This window comes from Hemitrygon akajei, chromosome 17, assembly GCF_048418815.1.
Source record: "Hemitrygon akajei chromosome 17, sHemAka1.3, whole genome shotgun sequence".
NCBI classification, from domain to species: domain Eukaryota; kingdom Metazoa; phylum Chordata; class Chondrichthyes; order Myliobatiformes; family Dasyatidae; genus Hemitrygon; species Hemitrygon akajei.
Window position 1 is genome coordinate 9,949,535 of NC_133140.1, and position 25,030 is coordinate 9,974,564.

Sequence of the window (25,030 nt, forward strand, 5' to 3'; positions counted from 1 at the left end):
TGTATTGAATTTACCACTTCTTTGCCCATTCTCCTAATCTGTCTAAGTCTTTCTGTAGCCTCTCTACTACCTCAAAATTACCTGCTCCTCCACCTATCTTCATATCATCTGCAAACTTTGCAATAATCAATTCCATCATCCAAATCATTGACATATAATGCTAAAATAATCGGTCCCAACACTGACCTCTGTGGAACAACACTAGTTACTGGCAGCCATTCAGAGAAGGCTCCCTTTATTCCCACTCTTTCCCTCCTGCCAATCAGCCACTGCTTTATCCATGCTCGAATCTTTCCTGTAATACCATGGGCTCATAGCTTCTAACACAGCCTCATGTGTGGCAGCTCGTCAAAGGCCTGAAAGTCCAAATTCACAACATCAACCAAATCTCCTTTGTCTATCCTAGTTGTTATTTATTCAAAGAATTCCAACAGATTTTTCAGGCAAGCTTTTCCCTTGAGGAAACCACGCTGAATATGGCCTGTTTTGTCATGTGCCCCCAAGTTCCCTGAAGCCACGTCCTTAGCAATCAACTCCAACAGCTTTCCAATAACTGAGGTCAGTCTAACTGGCCAATAGTTTATTTTCTTCTGTTCCTCTCTCTTCTTGAAGAGAGGACTGACATCTAGTGAAAGATTACTAATGTCTCCATAATCTCTTCAGCCACCTTTTTCAGAACCCTGGTGTGTATACCATCTGGTCCAGGTGACTTATCAACCTTCAGACCTTTCAGTTTCCCAAGATTCTACTCTCTAGTTATGGTAACTTCATGCACTTCATGACCCCTGACACCTGGAACTTCCACCATACTGCTAGTGTCTTCCACAGTGAAGACTGAGACAAAATATTTATTGAGGTTGTCCGCCATTTCGTTGGCCCCCATTACTACCTCTCCAATATCATCTTCCAGTGGTCTGATATTCACTTTTCACCTCTTTTACACTTTATGTATCTGAAGAAACTTTTGGTATCTTCTTTAATATTATTAACTAGCTTATTCCATCTTTACCTTCTTAATTACATTTTTAGTTGCTTTCTGTTGGGATTTGAAAACTTCCCAATCCTCTAACTTTCCACGAATTTTTGCTCTATTATATGCCCTCTCTTTGGCTTTTATGTTGGCTTTATCTTCTCTTGTTAGCCACGGTTGTGTCATCTTGCCTTTAGAATGTTTTCTTCCTCTTTGGGATCTATATATCCTGTGCTTTCCGAATTGCTTCCAGAAATTCCAGCCATTTTTCTGCTGTCATCCCTGCCAGTGTTCCTTTCCAATCAATTCTGGCCAGCTCCTCTCTCATGCCTCTGTAATTCCCTTTACTCCACTGTAATACTGATATAACTGACTTTAGCTTCTCCTTCCCAAATTTCAGGCTGAATTTGATCATATTATCATTTATCACTAAGGGTTATTTTACCTTAAGCTCTCTAACCAATTTCAGTTCATAGCACAACACCCGACGCAGACTGGGAGACCGTTTCGCTGAAAACCTAAGCTTGGTCCGCCAGAAAAAGCAGGATCTCCCAGTGGCCACACATTTTAATTCCACATCCCATTCCCATTCTGATATGTCTATCCATGGCCTCCTCTACTGTCAAAATGAATCCAAACTCAGGTTGGAGGAACAACACCTTATATACCGGCTCCAACCTGATGGCATGAACATTGACTTCTCTAACTTCCGTTAATGCCCCTCCTCCTCTTCTTACCCCATCCCTGACATATTTAGTTGTTTGCCTGTTCTCCATCTCCCTCTGGTGCTCCCCACCCCCCCTTTCTTTCTCCTGAGGCCTCCTGTCCCATGATCCTTTCCCTTCTCCAGCTCTGTATCACTTTCGCCAATCACCTTTCCAGCTCTTAGCTTCACCCCACCCCCTCCGGTCTTCTCCTATCATTTCGCATTTCCCCTCCCCCTACTACTTTCAAATCTCTTACTATTTTTCCTTTCGGTTAGTCCTGATGAAGGGTCTCGGCCCAAAACATCGACAGCGGTTCTCCCTATAGATGCTGTCTGGCCTGCTGTGTTCCACCAGCATTTTGTGTGTGTTGTTTGAATTTCCAGCATCTGCAGATTTCCTCATGTTTACCCAATCCAGAATAGCTGATCCCCTAGTGGGCTCAACCATGAGCTGCTCTAAAAAGCCATCTCGTATCCATTCTTGAAATTCCCAGCACCACCCTAACTTTCTCCATCTATCTGCACATTGAAGTCCCCCACCACAATTGTAGCATTTCCCTTTTGGCATGCATTTCTTATCTCCCGTTGTAATTTGTAGACCACATCCTTACTGGCATTTGAAGGTCTGTATACAACTCCCATCAGGGTCTCTTTACCCTTGCAGTTCCTTAGCTCTATCCACAATAATTCAACACCTTCCAGCCCTGCGTCATCTCTTTCTAACAATTTGATTTCATTTTTTTTTACCAATAGAGCACCTCACCCCCTCTGCCTTTCTTCTGATACAATGTGTATCCTTGGACATTAAGCTCCCAGCTATAATTTTCTTCCAGCCACGATTCAGTGCTGCCGACAACATCTTTCTTACCGATCTGTAACTGTGTTACAAGTTCACCTTCCTTTCTCCGCAAACTCCGCGCAGTGGGAATCCACCGCCAGTCAAATACCGAGGGTACACGTTGACAGAAGCAGTTTAACAAGATGTGATCGAGTGACAAATGAATGGAAGTGTTACGTGTCATGGTGCGTTGAGAGGTAGTCATACTTAACTGGAAGTTGTATAGGTTAAAGGAAAGACACGGAGTTAAGTGACAGGCCTAAACTGAGAGTGTAATGAGTTGAATTGTAACAGTACATTACTGAGTTACATCCTCACCACAACAGGGAATGCAATATGGCTGAGCAAGTGCCATCACATTAAAATGGAAGGATAATATGTCATTAGAGCCAGTGAGTGACACTGCTGGGGGCTGTAACAGGGAGCGGTGAGTGTCAGAGGTCTTTGCACCAGAGCATCTAAACATGAAGCTTGCACAGCTGTATATTCAAGGTAAAAACTAAAGTCAGTTCATACGTAGGAGACGACTGGCATGGTGCAATAGGGAGCGAATGGGTGTGGTAAGCTGTGGAGATACACCAGAGAATGTAAGTGTTAACACTCACCTGTGTGAAGGATTACACTCCTCATGCGACGTGCAGGCTAGTGAGAGGCAGCAAGAGTGCAGTGAAGCAGTCAGATTCTACGCAATATATGTAGGAGATTGAGTGATTATTGCAACAACAGTGCAATTGAGGCCAGGGAGAAGTAGTGAGTGGACGAGAGGACAGTGGAAGAATGCCTGGTTCATTGCCACTATGTTTATTTTGAACTTTTTGTCTCGCAGTAATATTTCAAATTGAATTTCAACATATATTAAAAAAAACACATAAAAAGAACATGTTTAATGCAAAGATTTTTATTGACGGAGCAACTTAGCTTTGTAGTCATGGAACAGGAAAGGAAGGTTGGAACTCATTGGAAAAAGGGATGACAATCATTGCAATAGGTACATCTAGACACGAGGCTTAGCTTTCCACAACTGTGTATAAAGTAGGAAAAGGCAGTGTAAAAACTAAAACCTGTTCACACACAAAGCAAATAAAACAGCAGAAGGTCAGTTATCTGGACGACCTCACACAGGAGCACTGGTTTATCACTGACTGATAGTGGTCTGGCTCCCAACTAAAAGCCAGAGAATTGGTAGAATATTGATTCTGTGAGGCAGTCTACAGCCCAGCATCACACCACTTTTATTGGCTGTCAAATAAAAGCAGTTTTTGTTGGGTTTCCTTGGGGAGCAATCACAAGCAAAGGGCTCTTCTGTTGATTTTTCTGAAACCCTTTTAAAGTCTCTGTGCAAACCAAGCACTTTAAGTCTTTGATGATCTCACTCACCCCGTACTCTGGTGTTGGACCAGCAGATCTTCTGCACTCCACCTAAGCACCAAACACTTAGTTCATTTTGTTACACACATGTAATCATTTCCCCAGTGAAACTGGTGAGTTTAAAGGGAGCATGGAGAGTTTTAGCCGTGTTCCTGACCCCTGACTACAGGTACTCCCCACACTCCAGATTCAAACCCAGCCATGTTCTTTCCTCAGGACTAATCTGCTGACACAGTAGACATAAAAAACAGGAGTGAAGCCGTCATTTGGTAGTGGTGGCACGGGAGAAGGAATTCTCCATGATGTGACCAGTACTGACTGAAGGTGTCAATGTGACACCAGCTTCCCCTGTGGATAATGCTCACCTTTCATGCCAGAAAGACGTGATTGACAGTTCTCTCAAAAACAATGCAACTTCTGATGAAGTAGAACCATACCATGCCATGCTGAGAACCCAGACGGGAATAATGTTTCCAGCTCTGGATGCTCAGCAAGGAGGAAGTGTCAAGAATGATGTGTAATGAAACAGACTCCACTCTATAAAGAATGGAGACAAGTGGGGTATTCAGTCTAGGGAGGAAACCCCACTGAAGGTGAACGTTGAGCTGTAAACCACAGAAGCACACAATATCGTGGATGGCTATCTGACCCAGAGTCAATACTGGCTGAATGTTGGTCCCATTCCTGTCCTCGTTCCTGGTCTTGCAGTAACTGAACCTTCTCCTCCCCCAGCTGTGAACTCCACAACCAACCTCTCACTATCACCAGTCTCACACTCGTTACCCCCAAACCCCCACCATGGGCACAGTTGTCTCTATCTATATCTGTACTCAATGCCTCTCTAAGATCTCCTCACAACCCCAGCCCCTCCAATCCATCCACAAAACTACTGTTCCTCACCTCTAGAATCACTTCAGTAATCCCTTCCTTGTCCTCTCCAAAACCTTGACACCTCTCCTCCAGTGCAGTGCCCAGAACCAACACAACACTTCAACTTTGGCTGAACCAGCATTTGACAAAGTTCCACCATGACTTTCTTGCTCTTATTCTCTTCATCTTTATTTATAACCAATGATTTTTTTTCCAGATAGTTCCAGATTTGCTCCTCCAATACGTTTTATAGAATATGCCCTTTGGTCTGTATTACCTCTCCTCGGTCTTCCAAACACATTGACAAACATCCCCCACACCCGTTCCTCCAGCCTAACTGACGGCTGGCGGTTCTCACTACTCCCTCCATTCACTATGCCTCCAAACGTTGTACCAATTATAGATTTGGAAGTTATGCCCAATTCATCCAAATCATGGACACCTATCAAATGCTAATACCTGCCCCTGGGGAACAGCACTGTATTGAAATATGCTGTCGGAACTTTAAGCATTGAGAATACAGGATAGGAAATCAATTTAGTGAAAAGGAAATTTAGGATGTATCACCATGCAACAAGTGACAACACTCGAAATAAATTGCTAGATAGATTAATGGAATCTGGAACTTGCTTATCATTTAGGTACTAATTGGATGCAAAGAGACTGTAAAGATTGTATTTACATAATTAATAGACAGTAATGATTATTCATTAACTCAACAAGCTTTAATAATCGTTTACATCACAGATGCTCTGTCCCAGACTGCAGGAGATTGCAGAGTTTTGAACAGAGCCCAGTCTATCACAAAAAGCGGCCTCCCTTCCATTGACTGTCCATACCTCCAACTGCCTCGGGATAATGAAAGACCCCCCCCCCCCCCCATTACCACAGTGACAGCCTCTATCCCACTGTAATAAGATTCTTGAAATGATCTCTTGTGTAATCTCTCATTCTACCTTGACATGTTCCTTACAACTAACTTATCCATGTGCTCCGCACTTTCTCTGTGTCTGCAACACTACATCCTGCATTTTTGTTTCCCCTTTGTACTACACCAGTGTACTTACTGATGTTAATAGTGATCTGGCTGGATGGGATGAGATGCAAAGCTTTTCACTCTGTCTCAATTCATCCCCGGCAAATGGTGAGTTTTGAACTTCTGTCCTAGAACCTTGACTTGATCAACTTTACATCTTAGACTGTAAAGTTGTAGCTTCCTCACTGGCCTCTGTGAGGGTCTAACATTTTTTGTTGCATCATTAACCCACGTAGGAATGTACTGTGATATTCACCCTACAGACTATTTACATTTGCATTACTCTACAGTAACATTGACATCACTGACCCCTGACATTAGCAGGTGCCTTTAGATCTACATCAAAAACATCTGCCAGTCCCATGCGAAGCTACTGAAGGCCGTGCGCTAAAATATCTGTCAGATGAGAAGTGGGCCAATGACTTTCCATGTCGAATGAAAAGAAACTTCTTCACCCAGAGGCTGGAGCCAGCTGCCAGCGGAAGTGGTGGGTGCAGTCTCAATTGCGACATTTAAGAGGTGAGGGGTCAATGGGACTAGACAGAATAGTTAAGCATGGACCAGTTTCCATGCTGTAGTGCTCCAGGACTCAGTCACCACGTCCCTGCCTGCTCATTCAGCCTGGGCTCCTTCCAGTAATCTCACCTGCTCAAAGCTGGAAACACTCAACAGGTTAGACAGCATCTCTGGAGGGAGAAACGCCTGACCTCTCATGCCAGGAACTACTCTGAGAGTTCCAACAGAAGTTCATCGACCAGAAGTGTTGAATCTGACACTCTCTCCACGGATGCTGCCTGTCCACAGAGGTTTTCCAACATTCCCATTTTCTTTACCAGATCTGTTGGGTGAAGGAAGAATTCTAATTGTTTATTCAATGTCCTTTGTTAACCGATTTCTGCCCCAACTATCCAGAATGTTGAATATTGGTGCCAGAAGGTGTGGCAACACTTGTGGGCTGCCCCCAGCACATCTAAAGGTGTGTTGGTTGCTAATGCATTTCATTGTACCTGTGATATATAAAACCTGAATCTGAATTGCCCTTTGGGTGAAGAGATTCTGCTTGACATCTCTTTACCTCTAAACTTTATGAATTTTATCTTTCAATCTTACCAACCACTTTACTTGGAGGACCTGAATAATTGAAGGTGGATTTCCTTTGGAGAGAGGGATGGATGGGAAAGGCAGTAAACGATGAAAGGCCAGAGATGCACGAGACCTGATCCTTCCTCACAAGAATGGGAGGCAGGCCAGCCAGCACAGATCCTGCTAACCCTTCAGCCTGTGGACTATCGAAACTTCAGAGCCAGGACAAGATATTGAATGTGAATGCAGCAGAGTAATCAAAAATTAATTGCCTCTTGCTTAACTGATCTTCTGCTTTAAATCCCAGGCATACTTTTAGCAAACAAAAACATTTACCAAAACACAATGTGCTTCTCTCTGTGTATATATTACAGTATATATATATATATATTATATATGTATATGTATGTATGTACGTATATAATTATACCATTTGTTGCTTTAAGATGCTGGGGGAAAGGAGAGACATAGAAAAGAATGATGAATCTGTGTGACACCTGTCCCTTCTGGCATTTTTAATCTACAGGATAAAACTGTGCTTTTCAGACCACGGTTTTGTTCTGTGGGTGGATGGTGCCATGAATGACATAGGCGGTGCTTTCTTTGCCAGCGAGACCCTTTCTACAAAGGTTCTGTGCACAATATCATCTCCAGCTCTCTCCGATACAGCTTGCCACCGTGCGACAGAGACAAGATGTTTTTCTTGTACGCAGTCATTTTCTTAATATCCATCTCCTGGGGACAATTAATGAACAATACATCAGTTAACAGCTTTGATCAGCATGTTGAGAAATATATCATCGTGTTTGGAGCCTGTCGAAGTCGTGGCTCAGGGTTAGCTGTTTTTGTAAGCTTGTAGGGATGGTTTTGGGGACAGAGAGGGGATCTGCCACTGAGACCTGAACAGGACATTGCAAGTGAGGACCCGGCTGTACAGACTCGCTGGTGACCATGCACAGTCAGACGACTACAAGAAGATGGGGGGGGGGGGGGGGGGGGGTCACGTGGTCTGTTGATGCGGGGGGAGAGAATGACTAGCACATGGAAGACTGAGGAAAAGGGGCCATTTGAGATAAATATGTGCAGAAGAGTTAAGAATATCTTGCTGTATGTTGGCTCACTTCTGGGATACGGGTACTGACAAGACTTATCTGACCATGGAGGAGGCTAATGACTTGCTCCCTCTCTCTACACAAAACAGTACTGATAATCAGATGTGGAATGACAATGATGATCCCGCAGATTTGTTCTCAAGACTCTGATGTATGTTAGTGAGGAATGATCCCTCTGCAGTAGACTGGGGACAGCTGGGTACACCTTGGCACACTGTAGACAAAGAAACTGCGATACACATACAGGCATTCACTGCAGATTGCAGTCAGATAGTCTGGATGAGATATTGAATCGGGGCATGTGAACAAGATGGCTCACTATCCGCCCTCATATTTAAAGGAAAATCTGGTACGCCTTTTGAGGATGCAAATGAAACACCCCATGGGTGAGGCACTAGAAAGGACTGAGGTATTAAAGCAGGTTGACGAGGGGCATCAGGAGCCACTGGTGCAAGTGGAGAGTTTAGGAGGAAACATAAAAGCACAGGAAACAACAGTCTGACTGGCTATTGGGGTGGGACCACGATGGAAGCCCAAGTACTGACAGCTGTGATACCTGAAAATATGACTGGAATGAATGCGCTGCAGGGACAGACTGTGCCAACAAAATTGAGGAAGTTCACATATGGCATTTTAAAAGCAACTGTTTTAGTGGGGCTAGTGGGAGCCTCATACAAGCATGTACTCTCTTGCCTGATATAGATATGTATCGATGACATCATGTGAAGAGGATCTACCAAGGAGGTAGATGAAGCCCTGGATATACTAGTAAGCAACGAGGGACCAAAGATGGGTAGTGAATCCACAGAAAATACAGGGAGGCGCTGAGCCAGGCAGTCCAGTACTGCATATCCAGCAGGTCTCAAGACATCAAGTAATCCCAAAGTACAGATTGTGACAACTGAAATGGTCACCCCCCCAATAAAAAAGAGACCCAAAGGTTCATGGAGCTTTTGTACTACTGAAGGTGGCACATATCACACCCAACTGTCCTTTTACAACCCTTATATAAAGTAACTAGGAAGAAAGCAACTTTTGAATGGGGTCCAGAGCAGCAGGTGTTCAAGGCTGGCAAGGAGCAATGTTCACTGAATCCTCATTTATCCGGATTATCCTCTGAGCTGCAGATATCCATCCTTACATCAGAACACTGGTGCATGGAGTTTATGGCAAAGGCAGAATAGGGTGAAAATTCCCCTTGGGTTCTGGTCCCAAACCCTGCAGCTGAAAGATATACATCCTTTGAAAGACAGCTGCTAGCCTGCTACTTTTGGTGAAGACTGAGATATCTACAGAGGTAAGCAAGGTAATCATGAGACCTGGCCATCCCATTATGACGTAGGTGCTTCCAGAGAGCTCCACTACTAACAGGGCAGAGAGGGTGCTGCAAGCCTCCATCGTAAAATGGAAGTGGTACATTGCAGAACAGGCAAATAAGGGCACAGAGGGTGTCAGCAAATTACACAAAAAGTGTAGCCGACATGTTCATAGATAGAACCAGAACTCTCTACACCAGTGTTTCCCTCTGCTGTTACTTGGGTATCTAAATGAACCTGAAGCAGACAAACGCCACACCTGGTTTAAAGACAACTACAGTTGCCGGAAAGCCGCCATACTGGATCTAATTACAGGTGCAGTCCTGCAGCAGCAGGGAGAGGGTGTTTCCAGCCAGCTAGCTTCCAGTCTCCTTACCATTTCAGTCAGCTGGACTGCCAGCTAGCTTCCAGAGTCCTTACCATTTCAGTCAGCTGGACTGCCAGCTAGCTTCCAGAGTCCTTACCATTTCAGTCAGCTGGACTGCCAGCTAGCTTCCAGAGTCCTTACCATTTCAGTCAGCTGGACTGCCAGCTAGCTTCCAGAGTCCTTACCATTTCAGTCAGCTGGACACACACACACTCTCATGGCAGTTGCCAAAGGAATGAGAGGATGGCAGCAATGAAGCGGGCAGATACAGAGAAAGCCTTTGTTGGGACAGAAGAAATCTGGGTAGCATACCAACGAGTGAAGATTGTTTTTTTTCCCTATGTAGATAGTCTCTATCCACTGCCTTTAATAATAAAGTAGACTAGATAATCCAGGTATTTCAGGTGGGCACCCCTGAATTCCGTGTGATGGGAGAATGGGCACATAAAAAGGCTGGTCATTTGGAAGTGGATGGTACGACTGAACGGGCTAAACAACAAGGTATACAACTACCAGTAGACGTGATGATAGGAGTTATTACTGCACGTGATATTTGTCAGCAGGTTAAAAGAAGAGCACTCCCAGAGAAGCTGACTGCCTACATTAAAAGGGATGGCAGATCGATTACATCAGACCCTTTCCACAGCAGCGACAATTCAACTATTTGCTTCCCATGGTTGACACCTGCTTAGGACAGTTAATGGCAATTCATTGTAGAAAAGCTGGTCAGGATCACACTCTGAAGGGATTGCAGAAGTTAAATAGTTATTATTGGGGGCCCTCAAGAGATACAGTCAGATAATGGGTCTCAATTCTTGAGGCAACTTGTGAAAGACTGGACTGTCAGTAGAGGAATTCATTGGGTGTACCATATACTCTATCACCCACCCCCAAACATCAGGGCTCATCGAAAGAATGAATGGAGGAGCAGATTTGTTACTGACACCAACTCAGACCTTACAGGGGTGGCTTTGACAGATACTGGATGGGGTGGGCGCAGAAAGGATGCTTCCAGTAGTAGTGAGTCTGAGGCACACCTCAGAATAAAGGGATGTCCTTTTAAAATAGAGATGAGGAGGAATTTCTTCAACCAGACTGTGGTGAATCTGTGGAATTTGCTGTCACAGAATGGAGGCAAGTTGTTGGGTGTATTTAGGGCAGAGTTCCTGACTGGCAGGGGGTTAAGGGTTATAGGGAGAATGTGATTGTGATTGAATGGTGAAGCAGACTCGATGGGCTGATTTGTGCCCATGACCCACAGTCTCCACCTGTCAGGGTGGGGTGGAAGGTATCTAACACGTACAGTGACCATCAGGTCAGTGTTGTTCGGGGCAGGGCTAAGAAATGCTTGCTTCCCCGAGCAGTGACGGGGGAATGTGAGCAGCCTGTGACCCACCTTCTTATTTTTCTCATACAAATCTTTCAGTAATGCATCCAGCTCCTGACTGTCAATGTAACCATTTCCATCCTGAGGAAACAGAGAGAAAGCAGTGGGAATTAGACGGTAAAAACACACAGTCAGAGTAGAAGCTGCAGCACCCGCCAGTTTCACTGCTCACTAATTTGGGACTCTGACCTTTCACCCATCAACCTCTGCTCTGCAGAACACTGACAGGGCTCCCTGACCCTCGAGGTCAGGTTACCTACCCCATTGGCCCCCGAGCCTGGTTTGTCCTTCACAGCGGAGGTAAGAGCCGCTGCAGCTGACAGCAACACTCTGTCAAACCTTAATAAACCCAGCACAGCTTTCAAACTACCCAGGACACGTGGATGGTGAACAGCAACACCATATTGCATAAGGGCATATAAGGATTCCAAACTGACTTGCCCATAGAAGGCAGAGGGTATTTATTTGCCTGGAGGTCAGTGACCAGTGATGTTACACACGATCTGTTCTGGGTCCCCTGCTCTTTGTGATTTTTATAAATGACTTGGATAAGGAAGTGGAAGGGAGGATTAGTGAATTTACAGATAAAACGAAGGTTGGGTGAGAACAGACCTCTCCAGTCTCTCCTCATAACTACAACACTCCACCCCTGCCAACATCCTCTGCCCTAGGGAGTACAGACCTCTCCAGTCTCTCCTCATAACTACAACACTCCACCCCTGCCAACATCCTCTGCCCTAGGGAGTACAGACCTCTCCAGTCTCTCCTCATAACTACAACACTCCACCCTTGCCAACATCCTCCGCCCTAGGGAGTACAGACCTGTCCAGTCTCTCCTCATAACTACAACACTCCACCCCTGCCAACATCCTCCGCCCTAGGGAGTACAGACCTCTCCAGTCTCTCCTCATAACTACAACACTCCACCCCTGCCAACATCCTCTGCCCTAGGGAGTACAGACCTCTCCAGTCTCTCCTCATAACTACAACACTCCACCCCTGCCAACATCCTCCGCCCTAGGGAGTACAGACCTCTCCTGTCTCTCCTCATAACTACAACACTCCATTCCAGCCAACTTCCTGCTGAATCTCTGCCCCCTGGCCGACGCACATTCCTGTCAATGGGGATTCCTAAGTTGCTAAGTACAGCATGACAAGATATCCACAGTCTCTTTGGGCAAAGAAGGTAAAACCTGTTGATGTAAGCATTTCTATCCTGAGGACACAGCCAGAAACCACCTGAATGTAATGCAGTTAAAGATATTGGACACACAGGGTAGTCAGAATGCATCTTGCTCTCTCATCAGCTATGTACATCACACCTTTTTAGCTGGAAAAATATGCTTTGTGGCAGTTTTAAAGACGGAGTTGTGTAGCACAGAACACCTAATCTACTACCAACCATACAACTGTAACACAACGCCCTTTCCCCCTTTCCCTTGTACTCAGTGTCTCGCCAGTGAAGGCCAGCATGCCAAAGGGCTTGTTCACAATCCTGTGCTACCACTTTCAGGGAGCTACGTACCTGTATTCCAAGATGTCTCTGCTCAGCAATACTCCCTGTATCCTGCCACTCGCAGTGCAAGTCCTGTTCTAATTTAACCTTCCAAAATGCATCATTCCCACTTGTCCAAGTTACATCCCATCTGCCATTCCCTTGCCCAGTTTCCCAGTTCAAAGTAAAATTTATTATCAAAGTACCCGTGCATATATGTTGATCTATATCTTGTTGTAACTCTAGACAGCCCAATGCAGCACCAATTCCAGTGTCATCTGCACATTTACTGACATTCACAGCCAGATCATTAAACGATATGAGGAACAATGGTGAACTCAGCACCAACCCCAATAACACACCACTGGTTAAAGTCCTAACCTAGTCTGAAAGAGAATGATGGGGCATTTCAGCCCTCCATATGCATCACCAAGCCTCCTCCCCCATGAAGGGGAAATATTTTATGGGATTGGATGACACTGCCCCTTAATGATCAGAGAAACAAGCGCAGGAGTGTCTACTCAATTCCTTGTACCACAAGCCCATTTCCCCCTTAATCCCCCCTTCCCTAAGCATCCAAACACCTGTTGCTGCTACCCAAGGTCCCCGGCAGAAAGAGTTCCTGCAAGTTCAGACCTGGAATGAGCACAGAGGAAACTTGGCAGGACTCGAGGGACTTGGAGAGGTTGAGCAGGTTGAAACTAGTTTCATTGGAGTCTAGGAGAATGAGAGGTGGGTAAAATTGAGGGGCAGAGATACAGTGAATGAGCACACTCTTTCCCACAGTTGGGAAATCAAGAATTAGAAAACATTGGCTTAAGATGAGAGGCAAGAGAATTAATAGGAACACTAAGGGGCAACTTTTTTATCTGGAGAGTGGTTGATATATGGAAGCAGGTACATTAATAACATACCAAATGAACCTGGACAGTAAAGGTTTAGAGGGATATGGGGCAAATGGGCCTAGCTTAGGTGTGAAACTGGGTTGCCACAGACCAATCAGGTTGAAGGAGCTGTTTCCATGATGATTCTATGACCCGAACGCCATCCACTTTCCCTGAGACTATGTTACTTGTTCTAATCTCTTCAAAGTTAGGAACAATCCTCTCCGTCTTTCTGGATTTTCCAGGGCCACCATCTAAACTCAAGCCAGCACAGAGTCATCATCACCACAGTCTCATCCCACTCTGCCCTGAGGGTATCTCCCATCCAACTCCAGGGGTGAGGGCGACACCATTTCGCCCGTTCAGACAAAGGCCTGCAGATCCAGCAACACTTCCGATGGATTTCACATGATCAGGAGGTGATAGTTACCCTGTCATAAAATGTGAATATTGCATTGAACTCTTCTGCATTCAGTTTCATGCCCTGTAAATGCAAAAAAACAAAATTAGAAACATTTGACAGTACATTTCTGTCAGGTCCATTCTCCAGACCACACTCTGCCTGTTGTCTAACCTGCTTCAACTGGACATAGGGCTTCTGCTTTCCACTGGTCTCACACGCACACAGCTGGGTGAGAGAATGGCCAGCTGATGCCAGGACATAGGAGAGGCCTCTCACTGTGTCCAGTGAAGGAAAGCATCAGAAAGAGGGCTTTAAGGAGACGTTTTACACTTGGCACACCATCGGGATTAAACGTGCGGTTTTCTGTGTTTTGCTGTACATCCCAGGGTCTGAGCTGAGGAGATGCACACTCTACCCGTTCCCTCTGGCCCTCTCATCAGCTTAGTGTTCTCAGAACCTTCACTGGTCATGGGCAGCTTCACCACTCCAGGAGCTGAACACCATCCCGGATATTGCAGCCCATTTGACAGATACCCCATTCACAACCACTCACTCACTCGCTCCACCACCGACACACGGTAACAGCAGTGTGTACCGTCTACAGGATGCACTGCAGCAACTCAGACAGCACCTTCCAAACCCAATGCAGCCTTATCGATAGTCACCCTATCCACAACCTCTCACTCCACCACCGACACACAGTGTCAGCAGTGTGTACCGTCTACAGGATGCACTGCAGCAACTCAGACAGCACCTTCCAAACCCAATGCAGCCTTATCGATAGTCACCCTATCCACAACCTCTCACTCCACCACCGACACACAGTGTCAGCAGTGTGTACCGTCTACAGGATGCACTGCAGCAACTCAGACAGCACCTTCCGAACCCACCACCTCTCCCAGCTGGAAAGACAAGGGCAGCAAAAGCACAGAGAGCATACCAGCTGGAAGTTGTTCTCCAAGTCACACACCCTCCTGACAATACCAGGATGAGAGGGCATGCGTTATCAGATGTTGGGCAATCGTGGGTTGTTTTCTCAGGAGCGGCAGAGGCCTAACGGGAATTTATTACATTACGAGAGATGTAGACAGAGCCAGTATCTTTTTCCCAAGGTAGAAATGTCAAGTACTTGGAAGTGCAAGGGGTTAAGTTTAAAGGAAATGCACAGGGCAAGTTTTTTTTCCGCAAAGAGAGCGGTGTGGGTCTGAAACAGCAGCCAGTGGTGGTGGTGTAAGCAGATAAGATAGTGGAGTCCAAAACATTTTCTCATGTCACACGAATATACAAGGAATGAAGGGATACAGATCACGTGTAGGCAGAAGGGACTCAGTTTAATTTGGCATCGCGTTCGGCACAGACACGGAAGCCTGTTTCTGTGCTATACTGTTCAAAGTTCAGCTTGGATTAATTCAGGGCTCAAATTCCTGGAAAAGCATACTTAGTTCCAACACAAGTACAAAAAGAACTGTGTTTCTGTCTTGTACTGTACCTGCCTGGGAGTGTTTGGTGTGGTGCAGGGAATGGAGTTTCACTTGGTGTTGTACCCAAGGTTTAACTGGGACCGCATGGAGGCGAGTAGGAACAGCAGAGGAACAATTCCCACTGCTGGCTGTAAGGGGTTTCTGTGTTCTCCCCATGACCACGTGGGTTTCCGTGTTCTCCCCGTGACCGTGTGGGTTTCCGTGTTCTCCCCGTGACCGCGTGGGTTTCCGTGTTCTCCCCGTGACCGCGTGGGTTTCTGTGTTCTCCCTGTGACCGCGTGTGTTTCTACACTCTCCCCGTGACCGCGTGGGTTTCCGTGTTCTCCCCGTGACCGCGTGGGTTTCTACACTCTCCCCGTGACCGCGTGGGTTTCTACACTCTCCCCGTGACCGCGTGGGTTGCTGTGTTCTCCCCGTGACCACGTGGGTTTCTACACTCTCCCCGTGACCGCGTGGGTTTCCATGTCTCCCCGTGACCGCGTGGGTTTCCGTGTTCTCCCCGTGACCGCGTGGGTTTCCATGTCTCCCCGTGACCGCGTGGGTTTCCGTGTTCTCCCCGTGACCGCGTGGGTTTCTACACTCTCCCCGTGACCGCGTGGGTTTCTACACTCTCCCCGTGACCGCGTGGGTTGCTGTGTTCTCCCCGTGACCACGTGGGTTTCTACACTCTCCCCGTGACCGCGTGGGTTTCCGTGTTCTCCCCGTGACCGCGTGGGTTTCTACACTCTCCCCGTGACCGCGTGGGTTTCCGTGTTCTCCCCGTGACCGCGTGGGTTTCCGTGTTCTCCCCGTGACCGCGTGTGTTTCTACACTCTCCCCGTGACCGCGTGGGTTTCCAGGTTCTCCCTGTGACCGCGTGGGATTCTACACTCTCCCCGTGACCACGTGGGTTTCCATGTTCTCCCCGTGACCACGTGGGTTTCTACACTCTCTCCGTGACCGCGTGGGTTTCTACACTCTCCCCGTGACCGCGTGGGTTTCTGTGTTCTCCCCGTGACCGCGTGGGTTTCTGTGTTCTCCCCGTGACCGCGTGGGTTTCTGTGTTCTCCCCGTGACCGCGTGGGTTTCTACACTCTCCCCGTGACCGCGTGGGTTTCTACACTCTCCCCGTGACCGCGTGGGTTTCTGTGTTCTCCCCGTGACCGCGTGGGTTTCTGTGTTCTCCCCGTGACCGCGTGGGTTTCCGTGTTCTCCCCGTGACCGCGTGGGTTTCTGTGTCTCCCCATGACCACGTGGGTTTCTACACTCTCCCCGTGACCGCGTGGGTTTCCGTGTTCTCCCCGTGACCGCGTGGGTTTCCGTGTTCTCCCCGTGACCGCGTGGGTTTCCATGTCTCCCCGTGACCGCGTGGGTTTCCATGTTCTCCCCGTGACCGCGTGGGGTTTCTACACTCTCCCCGTGACCGCGTGGGTTTCCGTGTTCTCCCCGTGACCGCGTGGGTTTCTGTGTCTCCCCATGACCACGTGGGTTTCTACACTCTCCCCGTGACCACGTGGGTTTCTACACTCTCCCCGTGACCACGTGGGTTTCTGTGTTCTCCCCGTGACCGCGTGGGTTTCCGTGTTCTCCCCGTGACCGCGTGGGTTTCTGTGTCTCCCCATGACCACGTGGGTTTCTACACTCTCCCCGTGACCGCGTGGGTTTCCATGTTCTCCCCGTGACCGCGTGGGGTTTCTACACTCTCCCCTTGACCGCGTGGGTTTCCGTGTTCTCCCCGTGACCGCGTGGGTTTCCGTGTTCTCCCCGTGACCGCGTGGGTTTCTGTGTCTCCCCATGACCACGTGGGTTTCTACACTCTCCCCGTGACCACGTGGGTTTCTACACTCTCCCCGTGACCACGTGGGTTTCTGTGTTCTCCCCGTGACCGCGTGGGTTTCCGTGTTCTCCCCGTGACCGCGTGGGTTTCTGTGTCTCCCCATGACCACGTGGGTTTCTACACTCTCCCCGTGACCGCGTGGGTTTCCATGTTCTCCCCGTGACCGCGTGGGGTTTCTACACTCTCCCCGTGACCGCGTGGGTTTCCGTGTTCTCCCCGTGACCGCGTGGGTTTCTGTGTCTCCCCATGACCACGTGGGTTTCTACACTCTCCCCGTGACCTCGTGGGTTTCTACACTCTCCCCGTGACCGCGTGGGTTTCCATGTTCTCCCCGTGACCGCGTGGGTTTCTACACTCTCCCCGTGACCGCGTGCGGTTTCTACACTCTCCCCGTGACCGCGTGGGTTTCCGTGTTCTCCCCGTGACCGCGTGGGTTTCTACACTCTCCCCGTGACCGCGTGGGTTTCTACACTCTCCCCGTGACCGCGTGGGTTTCCATGTTCTCCCCGTGACCGCGTGGGATTCTACACTCTCCCCGTGACCGCGTGGGTTCCTGTGTTCTCCCTGTGACCGCGTGGGTTTCTACACTCTCCCCGTGAGCGCGTGGGTTTCCGTGTTCTCCCCATGACCGCGTGGGATTCTACACTCTCCCCGTGAATCCCCGTGACCACGTGGGTTTCTGTGTTCTCCCTGTGACCACGTGGGTTTCTACACTCTCCCCTTGACCGCATGGGTTTCCGTGTTCTCCCCGTGACCGCGTGTGTTTCTACACTCTCCCCGTGACCGCGTGGGTTTCCATGTCTCCCCGTGACCGCGTGGGTTTCCGTGTCTCCCCGTGACAGCGTGGGTTTCCGTGTTCTCCCCGTGACCATGTGGGTTTCCATGTCTCACCGTGACCACGTGGGTTTCTACACTCTCCCCGTGATCGCGTGGGTTTCCATGTTCTTCCCGTGACCGCGTGGGATTCTACACTCTCCCCGTGACCGCGTGGGGTTTCTACACTCTCCCCGTGACCGCGTGGGTTTCTGTGTTCTCCCCGTGACCACGTGGGTTTCTACACTCTCCCCGTGACCGCGTGGGGTTTCTACACTCTCCCCGTGACCGCGTGGGATTCTACACTCTCCCCGTGACCGCGTGGGGTTTCTACACTCTCCCCGTGACCGCGTGGGTTTCTGTGTTCTCCCCGTGACCACGTGAGTTTCCAAGTTCTCCCCGTGACCGCGTGGGTTTCTACACTCTCCCAGTGACCACGTGGGTTTCCATGTTTCCCCGTAACCGCGTGGGTTTCTACACTCTCCCCGTGACCGCGTGGGTTTCTGTGTTCTCCCCGTGACCACGTGGGTTTCTACACTCTCCCCATGACCGCGTGGGTTTCTGTGTTCTCCCCGTGACCACGTGGGTTTCTGTGTTCTCCCCGTGACCGCGTGGGTTTCCGTGTCTCCCCGTGACCTCGTGGGTTTCTACACTCTCCCCGTGACCACGTGGGTTTCTACACTCTCCCCGTGACCGCGTGGGTTTCCATGTCTCCCCGTGACCACGTGGGTTTCTACACTCTCCCCGTGACCGCGTGGGTTTCCATGTCTCCCCGTGACCGCGTGGGTTTCCGTGTCTCCCCGTGACAGCGTGGGTTTCCGTGTCTCCCCGTGACCTCGTGGGTTTCTACACTCTCCCCGTGACCACGTGGGTTTCCGTGTTCTCCCCGTGACCACGTGGGTTTCCATGTCTCCCCGTGACCGCGTGGGTTTCCGTGTCTCCCCGTGACCTCGTGGGTTTCTACACTCTCCCCATGACCACGTGGGTTTCCGTGTTCTCCCCGTGACCACGTGGGTTTCCATGTCTCCCCGTGACCGCGTGGGTTTCCGTGTCTCCCCGTGACCTCGTGGGTTTCCGTGTCTCCCCGTGACCTCGTGGGTTTCTGCACTCTCCCCGTGACCACGTGGGTTTCTGCACTCTCCCCGTGACCGCGTGGGTTTCCATGTCTCCCCGTGACCGCGTGGGTTTCTACACTCTCCCCGTGACCGCGTGGGTTTCCATGTCTCCCCGTGACCGCGTGGGTTTCCATGTCTCCCCGTGACCGCGTGGGTTTCTACACTATCCCCATGACCGCGTGGGTTTCTACACTCTCCCCATGACCAGTTGGGTTTCTACACTCTCCCCGTGACCGCGTGGGTTTCTGTGTTCTCCCCACTTGGCATTAACTCTACTCTGGGGCACTGAAGAAGGGGATTCTTGAGACTAGATTCTGTGCTGTACCTGCCCTCCAGTGTGTTTAATGGGAGACTGTTTTACTGAATATCAAGAGAGGTAGGGGCTCAGGGATTAGGCAAGAATATAAAGTAAGGGAGATAGAGATAGAGAAGAAGAGGGGGAAGATAAAAAGAGAGGAAATGATATTAAAATAAAAAGAGAGGGGGGTAAAAGAAAAGGAAAGAGAGAAGAGATTGAATAAAAGAATGAGCAAGATTAAGGTACACAAATGGAAAGACAGGCAGGGTGGAAGAACAGAAAGAGGAATCAAGAGGTGTGAGAGAGGGAGAGCAAGAAAAGGGGGCGTAGAGATCATCCCACACTGAGACGGGAGGACAGAGAGACAGAAAACAAACATGGGCAAATGCCAACAGGGAGCAGGATGATGGCGGAGAGAGGCTGACAGCTGGGCAAGAGGCTGGACCGGAGAAACACACTGATACACACACATGTACAAATATAACACACAAAACATCTGAACACTCACACAAATACTGTACTACACAAACACACGCTTACTTCCACACGCACAGCTCGTTGATCTGAAGCCGACAGTGCTGCAGGAAACTCCTGGATGCAGAAACAAACTGAACTGCCTCTGAACCCACTGCCTTGGGCTTGGGCCTGGTTTGAGGCCTACTTTCTGCTGGTCTCTATGGGTGACAGAGCTCCAACTGGCTTGGTGAAGTAGAAACTTGCCCAGAAACTCCATCTGGGCAACATTTCTACATCCCACAGAATAGAATGTTATCAAAGACCTAACTACATAGAGGGACGGAAAAAATAAACACACCATCTACCCTGCACGGTCCACTTAGCACTGTTTGTGTGTAAAATACAGTAAGTGGCTGTTTTCACATCACCTGCACACTGTTACAGAGAGGTGTGGGTACAGCATTGTTAATATGCCAAAGTTAGCTGAATGACTTATGGATTAGTTAGCAACAGAGTTAGAAAGGTTGTGATATTCATAAAAGCCACATCATTTTGTACTGGGAAAGAGAGGGAACCACACAGGAATGGAGGAAATGTGAAAAGTGTGTTCTTAGCTGAAGAACTTCAAAACTACAGTTCCCAGCAAAGGCCAAGGAATATGGTGGGGTTGGGAAGCATTAGTCTCAGATGAGATGGACACGCCATGCTGGTTGGAATGAGGGTGGGGCGGGGGGAAGGCCTGGTGGAACAGTCATGTCAATAAGGTGGTGTCACCAGGGTGGGCTTACCTGGAGCAATTGTCTAGGCAGGACAGGCCAAAGTCACCTGAGTGGGGTTGGAGACGAGGAGTCACACGACATTACCTATTCAAGGAAGGGCTGGTTAGAGATCTGTTTGTTTGTAATTGCTTTGCTCAGTGGGTTAAGGGACTGGGCAAGTGATGGGCAGGGAGCTTTGGTCCAACCATGTGGGAACTCTTCCACCTGGTAAAAGGGTAACAGGCAGGCAGCCTAGTACGAGGACACGAAGGCCAAGCAAGAGACGGGTGCCCATCCAACTGAACAATTATTTATTCCAGTAAGGTAACCAACATTCTTAACGGACCAATAAAATTCCTTTGTCCCTTCCAAAACACACGCACTGGAAGAACTCAGCAGGTCAGGTGGCATTTCTGGAGGGAAATGGACAGATGACACCTTGGGTTGGGATCCTTCCACTGGCCATCTCTGCTGTCTGGGACCAGTTCTGTTATTCAACTTTCTAGGCAAACTATATTCCCGGTGTGTACCTTCTACCTGACCCATGTCTTAACTGGAGGGGTGACCTATGTGACTTAAAGGGGCAGATCAACCTCACCTTGACCATAAGGCACATAGTGGCTCAGTCGAACTTCACCCTGGCCAATAGGTGTCTGCTGTCTCTGTCCAACTTAACCCTGGACGCAGGTCCCTGGTGTCTCAGTCCAATCTCACCCTGGACACAGGTCCCTGGTGTCTCAGTCCAATCTCACCCTGGACACAGGTCCCCGGTGTCTCAGTCCAACCTCACCCTGGACACAGGTCCCTGGTGTCTCAGTCCAATCTCACCCTGGACACAGGTCCCTGGTGTCTCAGTCCAACCTCACCCTGGACGCAGGTCCCTGGTGTCTCAGTCCAATCTCACCCTGGACACAAAGTCCCTGGTGTCTCAGTCCAATCTCACCCTGGACGCAGGTCCCTGGTGTCTCAGTCCAACCTCACCCTGGACGCAGGTCCCTGGTGTCTCAGTCCAACCTCACCCTGGACACACGGTGTCTGGCGTCTCAGTCCAACCTCACCCTGGACACACGGTGTCTGGCGTCTCAGTCCAATCTCACCCTGGACACAGGTCCCTGGCGTCTCAGTCCAACCTCACCCTGGACACAGGTCCCTGGCGTCTCAGTCCAACCTCACCCTGGACACACGGTGTCTGGCGTCTCAGTCCAACCTCACCCTGGACACACGGTGTCTGGCGTCTCAGTCCAACCTCACCCTGGACACAGGTCCCTGGCGTCTCAGTCCAACCTCACCCTGGACACACGGTGTCTGGCGTCTCAGTCCAATCTCACCCTGGACACAGGTCCCTGGCGTCTCAGTCCAACCTCACCCTGGACACAGGTCCCTGGTGTCTCAGTCCAACCTCACCCTGGACGCAGGTCCCTGGTGTCTCTGTCCAACCTCACCCTGGACGCAGGTCCCTGGTGTCTCTGTCCAACCTCACCCTGGACACAGGTCCCTGGCGTCTCAGTCCAACCTCACCCTGGACACACAGTGTCTGGCGTCTCAGTCCAATCTCACCCTGGACACAGGTCTCTGGCATCTCAGTCCAATCTCACCCTGGACACAAGGTCCCTGGTGTCTCAGTCCAATCTCACCCTGGACGCAGGTCCCTGGTGTCTCAGTCCAACCTCACCCTGGACACAAGGTCCCTGGTGTCTCTGTCCAACCTCACCCTGGACGCAGGTCCCTGGTGTCTCAGTCCAATCTCACCCTGGACACAAAGTCCCTGGTGTCTCTGTCCAATCTCACACTGGACGCAAGGTCCCCGGTGTCTCTGTCCAATCTCACCCTGGACACAGGTCCCCGGTGTCTCAGTCCAACCTCACCCTGGACGCAGGTCCCTGGTGTCTCAGTCCAACCTCACCCTGGACGCAGGACCCTGGTGTCTCTGTCCAACCTCACCCTGGACACACAGTGTCTGGTGTCTCTGTCCAACCTCACCCTGGACACACAGTGTCTGGTGTCTCTGTCCAACCTCACCCTGGACACACAGTGTCTGGTGTCTCTGTCCAACCTCACACTGGACACAAGGTCCCTGGCGTCTCAGTCCAACCTCACCCTGGACACAGGTCCCTGGTGTCTCAGTCCAACCTCACCCTGGACACACGGTGTCTGGCGTCTCAGTCCAACCTCACCCTGGACACACGGTGTCTGGCGTCTCAGTCCAATCTCACCCTGGACACAGGTCCCTGGTGTCTCAGTCCAATCTCACCCTGGACACACGGTGTCTGGTGTCTCAGTCCAATCTCACCCTGGACACAGGTCCCTGGTGTCTCAGTCCAATCTCACCCTGGACACACGGTGTCTGGTGTCTCAGTCCAATCTCACCCTGGACACACAGTGTCTGGCGTCTCAGTCCAACCTCACCCTGGACACACGGTGTCTGGTGTCTCAGTCCAATCTCATCCTGGACACACAGTGTCTGGCGTCTCAGTCCAACCTCACCCTGGACACACGGTGTCTGGCGTCTCAGTCCAATCTCACCCTGGACACACGGTGTCTGGCGTCTCAGTCCAACCTCACACTGGACACAAGGTCCCTGGCGTCTCAGTCCAATCTCACCCTGGACACAGGTCCCTGGTGTCTCAGTCCAATCTCACCCTGGACACAGGTCCCTGGTGTCTCAGTCCAATCTCACCGTGGACACAAGGTCCCTGGTGTCTCAGTCCAACCTCACCCTGGACGCAGGTCCCTGGTGTCTCAGTCCAACCTCACCCTGGACGCAGGTCCCTGGTGTCTCAGTCCAACCTCACCCTGGACACACGGTGTCTGGTGTCTCTGTCCAATCTCACCCTGGACACACGGTGTCTGGTGTCTCAGTCCAATCTCACCGTGGACACAGGTCCCTGGTGTCTCAGTCCAATCTCACCCTGGACACAAGGTCCCTGGTGTCTCAGTCCAATCTCACCGTGGACACAGGTCCCTGGTGTCTCAGTCCAATCTCACCCTGGACACAAGGTCCCTGGTGTCTCAGTCCAATCTCACCGTGGACACAGGTCCCTGGTGTCTCAGTCCAATCTCACCCTGGACACACAGTGTCTGGCGTCTCAGTCCAACCTCACCCTGGACACACGGTGTCTGGCGTCTCAGTCCAATCTCACCCTGGACACAGGTCCCTGGCATCTCAGTCCAACCTCACCCTGGACACACAGTGTCTGGTGTCTCAGTCCAACCTCACCCTGGACACACGGTGTCTGGCGTCTCAGTCCAACCTCACACTGGACACAAGGTCCCTGGTGTCTCTGTCCAACCTCACCCTGGACACAGGTCCCTGGTGTCTCAGTCCAATCTCACCCTGGACACAGGTCCCTGGTGTCTCAGTCCAACCTCACCCTGGACGCAAGGTCCCTGGTGTCTCTGTCCAATCTCACACTGGACACAAGGTCCCCGGTGTCTCTGTCCAACCTCACCCTGGACACACGGTGTCTGGCGTCTCAGTCCAACCTCACCCTGGACACAAGGTCCCTGGTGTCTCAGTCCAATCTCACCCTGGACGCAGGTCCCTGGTGTCTCAGTCCAACCTCACCCTGGACGCAGGTCCCTGGTGTCTCAGTCCAACCTCACCCTGGACACACAGTGTCTGGCGTCTCAGTCCAATCTCACCCTGGACACAAGGTCCCTGGCGTCTCAGTCCAACCTCACCCTGGACACACAGTGTCTGGTGTCTCTGTCCAACCTCACCCTGGACACACGGTGTCTGGCGTCTCAGTCCAACCTCACCCTGGACACAAGGTCCCTGGTGTCTCAGTCCAACCTCACCCAGGACGCAGGTCCCTGGTGTCTCAGTCCAATCTCACCCTGGACACACAGTGTCTGGTGTCTCAGTCCAATCTCACCCTGGACACACGGTGTCTGGCGTCTCAGTCCAACCTCACCCTGGACACAAGGTCCCTGGTGTCTCCGTCCAACCTCACCCAGGACGCAGGTCCCTGGTGTCTCAGTCCAATCTCACCCTGGACACACAGTGTCTGGCGTCTCAGTCCAATCTCACCCTGGACACAGGTCCCTGGCGTCTCAGTCCAATCTCACCCTGGACACACGGTGTCTGGCGTCTCAGTCCAATCTCACCCTGGACACACAGTGTCTGGTGTCTCAGTCCAACCTCACCCTGGACACACAGTGTCTGGTGTCTCTGTCCAACCTCACCCTGGACGCACGGTGTCTGGTGTCTCTGTCCAACCTCACCCTGGACACAAGGTCCCTGGTGTCTCAGTCCAACCTCACCCTGGACGCAGGTCCCTGGTGTCTCAGTCCAATCTCACCCTGGACACAAGGTCCCTGGCGTCTCTGTCCAACCTCACCCTGGACACACAGTGTCTGGCGTCTCAGTCCAACCTCACCCTGGACACACGGTGTCTGGCGTCTCAGTCCAACCTCACCCTGGACACACGGTGTCTGGCGTCTCAGTCCAACCTCACC

At 50.2% G+C, this 25,030-nt stretch overlaps 1 protein-coding gene across 2 annotated transcripts in view; it reads right to left on the reverse strand.

The window, feature by feature from the left end:
• Positions 1–3,396: 3,396 nt before the first annotated feature.
• The window catches only part of LOC140740469 (calretinin-like), a 455,595-nt gene continuing 433,961 nt past the window's right edge, over positions 3,397–25,030 (reverse strand). For both annotated transcript variants that reach the window (XM_073069645.1, XM_073069646.1), the window contains 3 exons: positions 13,863–13,916; positions 11,063–11,134; positions 3,397–7,606 (listed from right to left, as the gene is read on the reverse strand). In XM_073069645.1, the coding sequence (XP_072925746.1) occupies positions 7,493–7,606; positions 11,063–11,134; positions 13,863–13,916 (240 nt within the window). In that variant the 3' untranslated portion in view covers positions 3,397–7,492. The remainder of the gene's footprint in view (positions 7,607–11,062; positions 11,135–13,862; positions 13,917–25,030) is intronic.